General features: G+C 36.3%; 1 protein-coding gene across 1 annotated transcript in view; it reads left to right on the top strand.

Moving 5' to 3' along the window:
- Window positions 1-9398: 9398 nt before the first annotated feature.
- LOC103132679 (protein FAM111A-like) overlaps window positions 9399-13734 on the top strand; it is a 7076-nt gene continuing 2740 nt past the window's right edge. The window contains exons 1-7 of the mRNA XM_016667524.1: window positions 9399-9488; window positions 10215-10252; window positions 10337-10409; window positions 10865-10912; window positions 11494-11550; window positions 11744-11797; window positions 12479-13730. Of these exons, the coding sequence (XP_016523010.1) occupies window positions 10341-10409; window positions 10865-10912; window positions 11494-11550; window positions 11744-11797; window positions 12479-13730 (1480 nt within the window). The 5' untranslated portion in view covers window positions 9399-9488; window positions 10215-10252; window positions 10337-10340. The remainder of the gene's footprint in view (window positions 9489-10214; window positions 10253-10336; window positions 10410-10864; window positions 10913-11493; window positions 11551-11743; window positions 11798-12478; window positions 13731-13734) is intronic.

The raw sequence follows: 13734 nt of genomic DNA, 5'->3' as shown, positions 1-13734 counted from the left end.
GATTTTGTTCTGTTAAAGCTCATCCAACTCCCTGGTCAACCAGAGGTAGAGGAAATACCTCCAGGCCTCCTGAAGATATTTGGTCCTGTACCTCTACCTGTTTATGATGGTGGGGCTTGTATTATTGGACATCCAGCAGGAGGAGTGAAGAAAATGGACGTTACATGTATCATCAGGAAAGAGGACAGGGAGCAGGCTGTCGAGCAGAACTTGGCGTCCTGTGAACCCTTTATTGTCTGCTCAACTAATTATCAGATCAAAATGAACCCCTATGCAGATATCCATGTGACCTACAACAGCTTCATGTACCATGGCTCCTCTGGCTCCCCAGTGTTTGATGCTTCTGGACGGGTGTTTGGTTTGCATTCTGGTGGATTTTTCTATAACAAGGTGATTCCTGGTCACAGTGTTATGGAGTATGCCTACCCACTGCTTGACATATTCAAAAAGCTCCTGGGTGAGCTCCAGAAAAGTGGCAGGGGGGATTTGTTGGAGAGAATTATGAATGAAGCAACGGGAAACGGATATCTTGAGACAATCCTTGAATCTGTTGGACTGAAACAAACTAAAGTTCAGGCTCTCAGTGTGGAGAATCAGGGGAGAACAGATGAAACAGGAGAACAATCAGATTCTGAGGAGGAAATGGACCAGAGTTAGTGTTCAGATTAGGTGTAAAGAGAAATGGCAGGTCACACATGACATGACATGGATTACAGTTATAAACAAACATCTAGCAGCTCATTAATGAATTTCCTTTACAAATGTTGGTTCTACTTTTTTTAATCTTATAAATCAGGGGTATAAAACAAATTTTCGCTTTGGGCCAAATCAGCATCATGAATGCTCTTAAAGGGCCGGTTGTGCCAGAATGTATTGATAAAACCTGTTCACAAAATATCAGTGAATTCTTAAAATTAATATTTATAACATTTGCGCTCATTTATGTGATGTTTAATGTGGATCATGGACTATAATCTGACATCAATTAAGGCAGAGGTTTAGTACAAGTTTTTGACATTTTTTGTGAAAAATCTGCAATAAACTCCCAACTATGCATTAGCACAAAAGAGTTGGGATTTCTTGATTTTTCTTGAATTTCTACGATAATTCTCAGGAAACTGGAGGAACGTATTGATATAATTTGGCAGTAAACATAAAAACTGCATTGATTTTATTGATAGCATAATATTTAAGCACACTTAGTGTTTAGAATCTAGAGGGCCACATAAAAAGCTTTTGCGTGCCAGATTCGGCCCACGGGCCTCGAGTTTGACACGCATTCTGAAATAATAGTTTTATTAAATTCAGTCTGAATGTTGGCTGTTTTCTGGAACTGGATTATTTTTTGTTTTCATTATTCAAGTAGAAATGTGTTGCAACAAATATTCTCTTCACTCTGACTATTCTGATCCACTTAAAGAAATGTTTTGGTTCTGTTTAAGAATAACCCAGAGATGTATATCCCTTGGATTAATGATGTGTAAAGTTTGCTTCCTGTTGTGTCAAACAGGAAACAATCAGTTGAAACTCCTTTTAAGAAACTTTTCTTAAATGTTAAAGTATGATGAACTGACTCTTGAGTGCCTTCTGTTATAATGATTATTAAATTGTACTGCATGTTATTTGACTAAATCATGTTAATGTTTTTAACTGAATTGCCTTTGAATGTAACTTCAGCTTTATTTACTAATCAGATTTAATGATCTGTACTTTAAATGAACATGTCTTGGTTTCTGTAATGTTATTGCTGATCATTCTGTCATGTGTTTCTGCAAAAGCAAAATAAATGACATAATGACTTCCATGTTTTAAAATAATTACTAGATTATTTTATTTGCACAGCAACTCTTCATTGCTGCAGGTTTTCTGAAGATCTTCCAGAGGTTTTCTTTGGACTTTTAGTGGTCCAGGACCAGAACAACTTCAGAGGAACAACCGTTAGTTAAACCGTTTTTACTCTGAGTTGTGAATCATTCACACAGAAATAATCTCACAAACTCCAGATATAATCCAGTATTACCTCAGAGTAGAATAGATTATTTCTGATTAAACAAATTTCTGACGTTTCTTTACTGCTGAGTCTAATCATAACCTTTCATTCTGTCCTCTAGTGGATGATCTGAGTACTACAGCTGGTCTGTGTGTATGATGGTTTTAGTGGTGTTCTCTGCATTATTCTGTGGCTTTATTGTTTCACTTTGTTTAATCATCTCATCTATACATTGTCTACATTCATTCCTTAGTTGCAATTAGAGGTGCACCGATTGCAGTTTTCGCGCCTCCACTGTTGCCAATTCAGCAGCTTTCTTGCTATATTCAGCAACATTTCAGACAAAAAAAATTTTATCAGCCAAAATTGGAATCGGCAGGTTAAGCTTTTTAAAAGATTGGTAATCACAGGTCTGTCAATCAAACCTTTCTCATCAGAGAGCAAAAGACGACAGTGGTTGATTTTTAGGCCTTTCCCAGGTTAGATAACATCGGTGAATAATATCGGCTTCACATGTAAAACTCAGCCAATCACAGATCTCCCAGAATTAAAAAAATCGGCACCGATAAATCAGTGCACCCCTAGTTGCAATCATTGCATTGAACACAACCAGCTGAAGTTGTACATGACTCTGCGTGTTTCAGAGACACCTGATGGAAGCGTTTCAAATCTCATACAGATTAAGTTCAGTGATGGAAATTACTTCATTTATTCCTAGTTGTAAGGTTTTTTTTTCTTCAGTGATTGAAATCTAATCAGTTATCATATATCTTCACTACTGTTGCAGAGCTCATGTGTTTCTTATCGTACTCCGAGATGACTTTGATTTTTCATATTCACGTCATTTTAAACCCTCTGTAGCCCGTTGATTTTTATTTTCATTGTTCATTAATTTGGATGTTACTTAAAGGGAAAGCATTTTCTCTTTTTCAACAAATAAATATGAAACCTGTCAGTTTACTGACGGCTTATATCAAGTGTCTTGTACATTTTTTTGTATAAATGTAAAATTTACAAGTTTGGGTTGAAATACTTTGCTTTCACGAAAGAGTAACATGAACTGTTCACTTTCATTTTAAGTAAAACAGCTGCTGTCAGCCCACCAAAAATAAGCAGTAATGATTAAGTTAGAGAAAATTACACCAATGTTCTCTCACTTTTTTAATTTCAACATAAAGCAAAATATAGANCCTCTAGTGGATGATCTGAGTACTACAGCTGGTCTGTGTCTGTATGATTTCCTAAATCATTTTAACTATTTTTGGAGCTGTGTGAGAAAAGTGAAAACCCAGAAACGGAGACATGCAGTAATTAATAACTTAATATATCATTCAATATTTCACAGAGGACCTTGGAAAAGTTTGAAAATGATCTAGGACATGCTTGAAAAGACTTGATGTCCATAATGTCTGCAGTTCAGCTTTAGGTAACAGATTTGCTCCTATTATTGGTAAATTGTAACTACTTAGTTATTAATTCAGAGATTTGTTGAATTAATAATTTGAATTGGTTCCGCTTGATATTTTGGTTACCAAACAGAACCAAAATAAACATGCAGACTGGAAGGAGCTGGTGCTAAAAGCTTCATGTGTGTTCAGGTACTGCAATACAAGCAAACAGAAGGTAACGGATGCAGCAGGTCTCTTTCCTCTCAATGACACCAGGAAACAGTCCCACATATAAAACAGCTGCTCTGACTCTTGGTATGAGAAGTTAAGGTGTTTTTTTCTTTCATATAATCAAAATTTTATATAAAATGTCCAGATAAGTGTAATAATACCCTCCAGTCATTCTTGACATTTTTTTAAATCCTACAGAACAGAACAGAAAAACACCAGAACCTTTAAGAAACATTTGAGATTTTTCACTTGCAACAATTTATAGTCAGATGTTCGACTCAACAGCGCCATCAAGTGGACAAAGCTGCATACTGCAAGAAGAGAGTTAAACTGCGGGTGAGCGGGAAAACTGCTGGAATTAGAAGATAGTTTTTGCGTAAAATTCTATTTAAAAAACATAATTTATTATTACAACGTAAAGAAAAAAGTAGACGGCCACAAGGTAAGTGAGGTACATCAAAGTTCTGGGGTTAAGCAATTTATATTTTTATCTACCAAGAAGATCAGGTTAATATCTGAGAATGTATTGGTGCTTCTGCTAATTACATATTATGTAATAGGTATGTTTTAAAATAAAATATAAAATGAATAAAAATCGTATTTTTGCATTTTATTGGAAGTAATAATAGTAAACATTTAAAGCATTGAAAGAAAAAAATACAATTCTTAAGCTTTAAAGCTGGGTTTTATGAATAAATTGATGTTTTTAATTGTTTGAAATGAATTAATGTAAATTGTATCTATTTTAAAGTGAATTACTTGAAGAAACACCCCACCATGATTAAGTTCTGAGTTTATGACTCAGTTTATTTTACCACAAGTTTAATCACGCCTCTGCGTGACTAAGATGTCTGCAATTCGCTGTGATCAAGTTCAAGGTCGTCATGAAACGTGACAATATGAAGATTTGCTATCACAACGGTGATACAATAATGAGTTTCTGCTTTATTTATCTAAAGCTCTTTGCACAGTGTTTACATAAGGACTTCTCTGTCCACATGGTTCTGGTTACTCCTAAAAGCTGTTTTTCAGGTCTGCTTGTTTTAAATGTTTCATTTGGAGCTCATGTTTTATTGAGTTTTTGTCCATTTAAGTTAATTTCAGAGGTAAATTATTATCGGTTTGTTGCAAACCATCAACTCAGAGAATAAGTACTTCTCTGAAAAATGCAGCAGTTTGATTTTAATGTGTCAAAAAGGTCAGTTTTGTCAAATGAAATGTTTAATTGGTAAAACTTCTGCTGAATTTGACTTTGTATTTAATTAATAATTCTGAAATATTTTCAAAGTGTATGTGATATGAAACGCATGCAGTTAAACCTACAGTTTAGTCAAACAATCTAATGAATCTATCAAAAAAAGTGAAATTACTCTTGAACGTTTTTGTGGACTCGAACGCAACCATTCATGTTGAGTTCAAATAAAATCAGAAACAGGAAACTTACAACAACTTGGATTCGCTCTCTAGTTTAACGGCATGTAGAAAATTAACTTTGCTGAACATACACGAAACTAATAAATGGAAATTTTAAAAAAACAATCAGTAAACTGATTATGTAAAAATTTTGATTTAAAGTGGATGTTTGCTCGTTTCACAGTATTAGAATTCCTAGTTGTAGTTGAATGCAACATATAACTACGTAGTAGCACCTGATTGGCGCTCGACACACGGCGCCATTTTATAAATCCCCTCTCAGCTGCAAACATTGGGTCAGTGTCGAAGGGGAGACGACAGAGAAGACCTGCAGCGGCACTGAACATCCACTGGTGGGTAAATGTCCGCTGGTTGACAACCATAAATCCCCTCGGACCTCTCTTCCTCCACTGTCGGTGTCCTTCCTTCCGGTTGTTTATGGTATTTGTCTCACTTGTCATTGTGCATTTAAAGCAAACAACAGTTTCTAAGAGCAGAAAAGCTTCGTAAGTTACAGTCGAGTGTTTAGCAACATGACAAAAAGAAGTAATGCTAAATTTAAAACGGGAAAATGATGTAATTTATGTAAATGGTGGATTTTTAAAAAAAATTTATTTAATTAATTGCTTATACACCCGCTACTACAAAACAGGAGGGATAACCAGACAGCATCGAAGTTGACTTCTGATCTGTAGCTTCCTTTGGAGTGACAGTAAAAGGCAGTTCCTCTTTTTTTTTTTCCCCCAGAACATGAATACATTTTTGGATAGTTAATTCAAACCCCCATGTAAAATGCAACTTCAGATGTATGAAACATTCACTCTAATAGGGGGGGAAAATGAAACTCACTTTCAGTGTTTTATTTGGCAAGTAGACTCCTGACTTGCAGCGCCCTTATGGGGGCGCTTTTAAGTGGTTAAACANTGTCTTGTACATTTTTTTGTATAAATGTAAAATTTACAAGTTTGGGTTGAAATACTTTGCTTTCACGAAAGAGTAACATGAACTATTCACTTTCATTTTAAGTAAAACAGCTGCTGTAAGCCCACCAAAAATAATCAGTAATTAAGTTAGAGAAAATTACACCAATGTTCTCTCACTTTTTTAATTTCAACATAAAGCAAAATATAGAACAGATACTGAGTTTATTCATATAAAGTAAATGCCCTGATTTTATAAAAATCTAAAGTCTACAAAGTGCATACTGCATTAAAGGAGGAAAATATTGTGATTAGATTTAATCATCCAGTGATGCCGACTGTCTGTAAACTCACAGCAGGCTTGGTGGTGTTACTGTTGTTTTACTGTTGGTTCCATAAATAGAGATACAGAGTTTTTGTTTTAAAATATAATTATCACTTCTTGCATTACAATAAGGAAAGAGGTTCATGATATGATTTTTATTCTAGACTTTATGTTGATAAAACAAACATCATCATTAGGTTGGATTAAATCAGGGGTGTCAAACTCCAGTCCTCGAGGGCCGCTGTCCTGCAGTTTTTAGATGTGCCACAGGTACAAAACACTGGAATGAAATGGCTTAATTACCTCCTCCTTGTGTCGACAAGTTCTCCTGAGCCTTGCTAATGACCTAATTATTCTATTCAGGTGTGGTGCAGCAGAGGCACATCTAAAAGTTGCAGGACAGAGGCCCTTGAGGACTGGATTTCGACACCCCTGATTTAGACCTTTCTGTGTTTACAGGACAAACCAGATCTATAGAGTCATTGTTCACTGTGCTCCTCAGGGAACAGACGTTTGTGGTTTGGCAATGCAGATCCTGTTCAGTGCACACCTGTTTAAAGAAAGTACGCTGAACAGGAAAAGTCCGTTGCACAGTTTAACGGCCAGTTCAGTGCACCTGAACCTGTAGGCCATTTAGAGGGAGTGCCCAAGGAAAGAACTTGATAAACCAAATAAGAAAAATAGTTTTTCTTCTCTACTGAGAAAACATTTGTTGGCATTGATGATGAGCTGGATTTTGCTGTATTCAACATGACCAAAGATCCAAAATGTGAAAGTACCAGCAGGGCTGCTGGACAGATTTGGTCCACTTCCTGGAAATGGAGAGGCCTGTCTTATTGGACACCCTGCAGGAAGTGTGAAGAAAATTGATCCTACATGCATCATTGAGCCAGAAAAGAGAGAAGAGGCTTTAAGGATCATGTAGCTAAATACAAAGACTGTAAATTCATCCTCCAATCAGTAAATGAAATCAAGAACCAAGGCATTGACAATATAATGATGGGTGGAGAAAAAGCGGCAAAGGTGGCTTCTTACAACACTTTCATGTATCACGGAGCTTCTGGTTCTCCAGTGTCTGTTGCTCATGGTCATATTTTTGGGATTCATACTGGAGGATATACTTATAAGTTACTGAACATAAAAGACAGTGTTATTGAGTACGCCCATCCTCTGCTCACTATATTTGAAAAGTTTGTGATTAATCTGAAGGAAAGTGGAAATGATCAGATGCTGGAGAAAGTTAAGGAGGCAGCGACCGAGAACGAAGACCTTAAAAAGATCCTCCAGGTTGAGCTGATGGAGGAAGATTAGGCCAACTAGACAGTTTGCAGATTTAAAGTTAAAATGTTTATTCAACTTTCTCAACAAAGTACAACCAATACAACATATCAGTTCATTTATTTGCTACACCTGCTAAATCCCTTCAGATTCAGTGTGCCTGTCTTTAGTAGAGAATAGGGGAGGGTTGAGGTAAAACCCAGACAGGCTGTCAGTTCAGCGCACAGACATTCTAGACAAACAAAAATTCACACATTCACATCTTGGTGCGCATTTGAACTTCATGAAGAATACCTAGAAGAAGCTCACAAATGTTTGGGGAAACCATCCAACTCCACACTGAAAGGTTGAGGTCCAGATTTGAGCCCAGAACTTGGACCTGTTTTGGATTCAGTTTCATTGACCTTGGAAGGCCACAGGTGTGCCTACGTCCAGAGGTCAGTGGGCAAGAGGCAGGTACATCCAGGTTCAGATTGCAGGTCCCCAACCTTTTTCGTATCTTGTATTGATTATTGATACACATAAAATAGTTTGCTCTCCCAAACCAGCTAATGTGCTTAAATTCACCAGCATTATTTGCCACCTGAGCAAGCAGGGAGTTCGCCTATTTTAAACAATAAACATGCATTTATAGCAGGGGTCCCCAAACTTTTTCCTGCGAGGGCCACATAGCTGTTCCTTTCTGTGGTCGGGGGCCGGTCTTAGTTTTTGCAGAAAGAAACCTTAGAAAATTCTTGTCGACGAGGGGGGGGGAGGAGCGACGACACATTCGTGCGTTTAGATAGATTTTTACTCAGAATGCAAATGGAAAAAACCGTGAGTGAAATGGTGACTGGGACTGACGAGTATATATTCCATTGAGGGAAAGTAAGTTTCACATTTGCTCAAAAGCCCCCTGGTGGTTGAAGAAAAATCCACATATAAACCAGAAAATACAATATATGAAAAAAAAACACTGAATGCTCTCTGGTATGAGCAGGTGGGCCGGATCCGGCATTGTTCAGGGGGCCGGACCAAATGACGTGGGGGGCCGGATCCGGCCCGCGGGCCGTAGTTTGGGGACCCCTGATTTATAGTCTTCTATATAAATGTTTTCTTTTGGTAGCTTTAATCCAAACCAGAGAGTGAATATATCACATTAACAATATATTTCAATTAAATGCATTTCATACTTCTTTTCTTTAAGTTGCATAGTCTTGATGTTTTCTTTTGTGCTGAGGTATGTTTTTGTTAAAAGCTAATACTAGCAACAACTTGTTCAGCCTGTTGTCTCCACACCCTGACACTCCCTGAACCGTCATTTCATCCTAATGTTTCATCAGCTTTTTAAGCCAATAGAAAACTTACAAATGGATCAACATTAAGGTGTGTCAGCGTAAATAAATACCATCATTTACTGAGTTGTACATATTTCATCAGGAGAAGCAGAGGTGAGACACGTTTTTGTAATATTTCTGGAACATTTTTTATAAATTCAGTTTATAAATTCTTGTTAGTGGCAATAAGAATACAAGTTTTCCACAGAATAAATGTCTTCAGGGGAAACCAGGAAATTAATCGTAGTTATGACATCAGTTTGTCAAACTTCTGAAAGAAATTTAAAAAATCTTTATTATTATTTGGTAGTAATGAATCTAATTTTCTGTATTGCAGCATACATAGTGAAGAAATATAAATCATTTTTTATTATTCTTAACCAACCTAAATGACAGCATGTACCTATGTCATGCAAAGTGTTTTATTCTGTGCACAAATTGTTGACATTGTGATTGTATGAACGTTTTATGGTTGGAGAGCCAAAGGAAAATTTCTGCTTTGATGGACAATAACATCTTTTCCTGTCTTTTAGATTTTTGTAGTTTATTTGTGATAGTAGACTTGTGGAAGTTTCATACCATCAACCATCTCCACTACCCTTCACATAAAGAAGCAGAGTGCTGAGAGTAAGTAAATAATAATATATAATAGTTGGTAACTGGTATTTTTGTTAACAGCATATATTTTGTGGTAAAATATCTTTAATCTGGTGATTGGTGGAGCTCTATGGTTGCCTAAGCAGGCTCTGCCAGGTAAAATACAGACACTGTCCTTTCACTGTATTGTTTTTTTCAAAGTAGTTTGTAAGTAATATGTTCTTTGGTTCTTTGTGAATAGGGCTACTAACTACAGAAATGTAAAAGTCACTTGTCTGGACAGTATTTGGAGACAAAATTGTGACAAAAGAGCCCCTGTGTTTTGAAACTGTGAATGAAGGCATTTCTGAGAAAATATTATTTTTTGGTTCCTTTTGTGGTTAAATGTTTTACATTTTGTTTTCTATAGTTTTCATGGTGTGCACTCTGAAACTAAGACTTGTTGGAGCATTTTTCCATTGGTCTCCAGCATCCACTCTTGTTCGGTTGGAGTTTGTCAGCTTTTCACATTATGACTTTAACATTTTTCCACTCCCCTTCACATATGTTTTCTGACTTTGAGGACATTTCCTTTTGACCTCACTTTTCCTCCTCAGATATACTATCACATTTAGTTCTGGACTGTTGCTTCTAGTTATCCAGGACAAATTGTGTTTTAAGTCAAAGGTGGAAAATGGTTTTAAATGATTCATCATGATTCAGTTTATTACACCTTGCAAACATTGAATTTAACATACATGTGCATTCCTTACACAGACAGTCTCCAGAATTGGTTGGTTTACTGCAAGCAACAGGTGAGTCAGTTTCTCTCTTATTAGTTATTGAAGCAGCTTATATAAAACAGCCTCATCATCATAACTTCATCTCTGTGACGGCAAGAAAATGAGTTCCAAGAAGAAAACTTCAAAACAAAACCATACAGAGAAAACACCTACAATAAAGACTGAAGATGTAAGACCCAAGTTGATGACAACCTTCTTTATCACTGATTAATGACAATTATTTTTCACTTAAAGCCTTTGTAGAAATTTTAGATTACTGCAGCACTTTATTTGAAGGGGTGTGGATCAGACTGACATGACATGTTCATAAACGTGACGTAACACGTGTCATGAAGATGAAAGAGTCTTCATGAATGTTTACGACTACTGTCATCAAGTGTCATTCAGTACATAATGACACTTTTAATGCAAAGTGGACGATTTTAATGGACTTTTAATACAAGTCTCAATGCAACTTTGCATTAAAAGTGTCATTATTTGCCAAATGACACTTTAGACAACAGTCGTAAACATTCATGAAGACTCCTTCATCTTCATGACCCGTGTTATGTCACGTTTATGAACATGTCATGTCAGTTGTATGCACATCCTGTCAAGTAAAGGGTTTGTAATCCTACTTTACAGGATGTTGGTAGTTCCTGCAGCAAACCAACTGAAGTTCCACAAATTAAGGTGAGCTTCAGGTTCATGATGGGACTATTTAGTCTAAACTGTTGGATTATGAAACATAACTCAGAGTTTGGTCTGGAGGTCCAGTTACTGTCCTCTGTCATCAAATTTTATGACTCATTTCTGTTGTATTTAGTTGTAAAAGGTTGAAATCTTTCTACAGAAAAGGAGGGATTTTCCTTAGGAACCTTTTATAGAAGTACATTTTTCATATATATAAATAATTGAGCATATTTATATATAATTAATATTTCTGATGAGCGAGGACCATGTGGCTTATTTTGTTTCCTAGATGAATCCAACAAAGGTGAAGAAAGAAAGGATGGAAGAAGTTATAAATTCAGAGACTTGTGATTCTGTAATTTTCTTCATGTTTTGATTGTTTTTTTTACAGTAGAGTATCATTACTGCGATTATAATAGAAAAATACATATAAAAATCAACAAGAATGGTATTCCTGTTGATTTAGCACATTTAGAGCAACCATGGATTATACATGCATAAATAATTAGCCACTTTTATGTGAAAACTCTGCAATTATAAAATTAAGTAAAACTTTAACAAAACATTTCTGATCCTTCTAGGAACAAGTAAGAACAGAAGAGAAGGACGTAAAGAGGGAAGAAATTGGAACTTCAGAGGTTTGTGTTTTTCTAATTTCCTTCATAATATTTACTAATTATACATTATTTTAATACATTAACCTATAACTCAGTTTTCTTTATTTATTTTATTGACAGCCACCTGTTACAATTAAATACATTTTTCTAATGTGACAGAAAAATGCGGCTAATATATTTATTTATTTATTTATTTATTTATTTTTTGCTGCAGATGAATTCAAAAATGGTGAAGACAGAAGACATGGAAGAAAGTGAAGCTTCAAAGGTATGTGTTTTTTGTAATTTCCTTCATAATGTTTGCATTACAGTGAATCCTCGCTATAACGTGGTTCACCTTTCACGGTCTTGCTACTTCGCGGATTTTTTTGCGCAGTTTTTTTCCACATTGTGGATTGTGTGTTCTGCGTCCTGATTGGCTAAACAGTCTCCGTGCTTCTTCTCTGGCTGTGTGCCAATAACGTTACGGTATTTATACGGTGCGGAATATTTTTGCCCAGAAGAAAAAAGAGTGACAGTAACTACCAATAACTGTTCTTCTCTCGAAAAAACACACCTGCACCACAGGCTTCATAAGAGACACTACAGTGCAGAGTCAGGCCGCATCGTCACAGTCAGAGGCAGAGTGAAATATGCCAGTCACAATTTGTCCTGCTGTACTTCCTTTGATGATTAAAATGATTATTTTACTGTAGTTATTTTTAAGAAAGTGTTCTATTTGCTAAAAAATGCTTGGGCCTGAAAACAGGTTTTGTCCTTTGGTTTCAATGTAGGGTATTTAGTATTATACTGTATAATAATTAAAAAAAACAAAGGTAAGTACTTCACGGATTTCACCTATCACGGGTTATTTTCGGAACACAGCCCCTACGAAAAACGAGGGTTCACTGTATTTCACTACATTAATCTACTATTATCATTCATTTTTCATACTCTATTTTATTTACAGCAGGATCACCATCTACATAGCTTCACAGTCAAATTTGGTTCAGATCCTAATGAATACTCCATTGACTGTACAAAACCATGCACTGTGCTTCAGGCGATAAAATCACAGCACAACACAGAACTACAAAGCGAAATGGATAAATCACAAAAGAAAATCAAAAAAGAGAAAATAAAAGTATCTGAAGAAAACATCATCATAAAGGTGGGGAAAGGGAATGATTCCCCCATGGTTGCAACACATTTTCCTTGTTGTTGTGTTGAGGAAAACCAATGTCTGACAATAATGATAATGGATTCAGCTGTAGAGAAAAGACGAGAAGAGCTCAGCGTTCTCCCAAAGGAAAACTACTCTGTCTTCTTCATAGATAAAGAGTTGGGGGAAGGAAACAAATATAAAAGAGATATGGTATTTGCATGTGAAAAAATTCCTGCAAATTGTAAGTATTTCTGTGTTTACGGGAGAAAGAAGATGACAGTGGAGAAAGCTTTAAGACAGGACGGTCGCTTTGTTGATGATCTCACGGACTTTTCTTTGTCTGATAACGAGAATAAAAACTTTAGAAATCACACAGCAGTAGTTGACAACCTAGATGGGAAAAAATTCAAGATGTGTAAACTTCCTCCAAAAACACAACCAAAAGCAAAGAATTCAAAACAGGGAGCTGGAAAGCAAGACCCAACACAACAGACCAACCATAAGGAACAGAATCAGCAGGCAAAAGTATCTGCATCAACTAGTGGACAGAAGAAGAGTGAAACGATAACAGTACTAGAATTTGCAGCAAAGAGTGGTGTCAGTTTAAAGAAAGCAATGGAAGAATTAGGGCTGAAGAATATCAGTCATGAAGAGATCAATGACCTTCTGCAGAAGCAGTTCCCAAAACTGAAAGCATGGATGGAGAGGAGATTTCCTGGCCGTTCCTTTGAGAAAACCCTGAAACTGAAACGGGAGAACTTTGGAAAGATCCAGAATTCGTTTAGTGAAGTTCACACTGTGAGAGGGTTGCTGGACCTCAGCAAGTCCATTTGTCTTTTGATGATAGAGGAGAAGAATAATTCAGGTTTAACTGAGTTAAAGAAAACTGTGCAGGGGACAGGCTTTGTTCTGTTTGACAACTTTGTCCTAACCAATGTCCACTTGTTTGAACCTTGGGAGAAAATGAATAACTGGGTGAACTATCTGACTATTACTGCAGAGTTCAGCTTCGAAAGTAAAGGTAAACCAGGGATGAAATACCAGGCTACAGTAGTTAGTGG

The sequence above is a fragment of the Poecilia formosa genome, unplaced genomic scaffold (assembly GCF_000485575.1).
Source record: "Poecilia formosa unplaced genomic scaffold, Poecilia_formosa-5.1.2 Scaffold1211, whole genome shotgun sequence".
Classification (NCBI taxonomy): domain Eukaryota; kingdom Metazoa; phylum Chordata; class Actinopteri; order Cyprinodontiformes; family Poeciliidae; genus Poecilia; species Poecilia formosa.
Note: the sequence above shows the minus strand (reverse complement) of the source record. Positions and strands in the feature narration are given on the sequence as shown.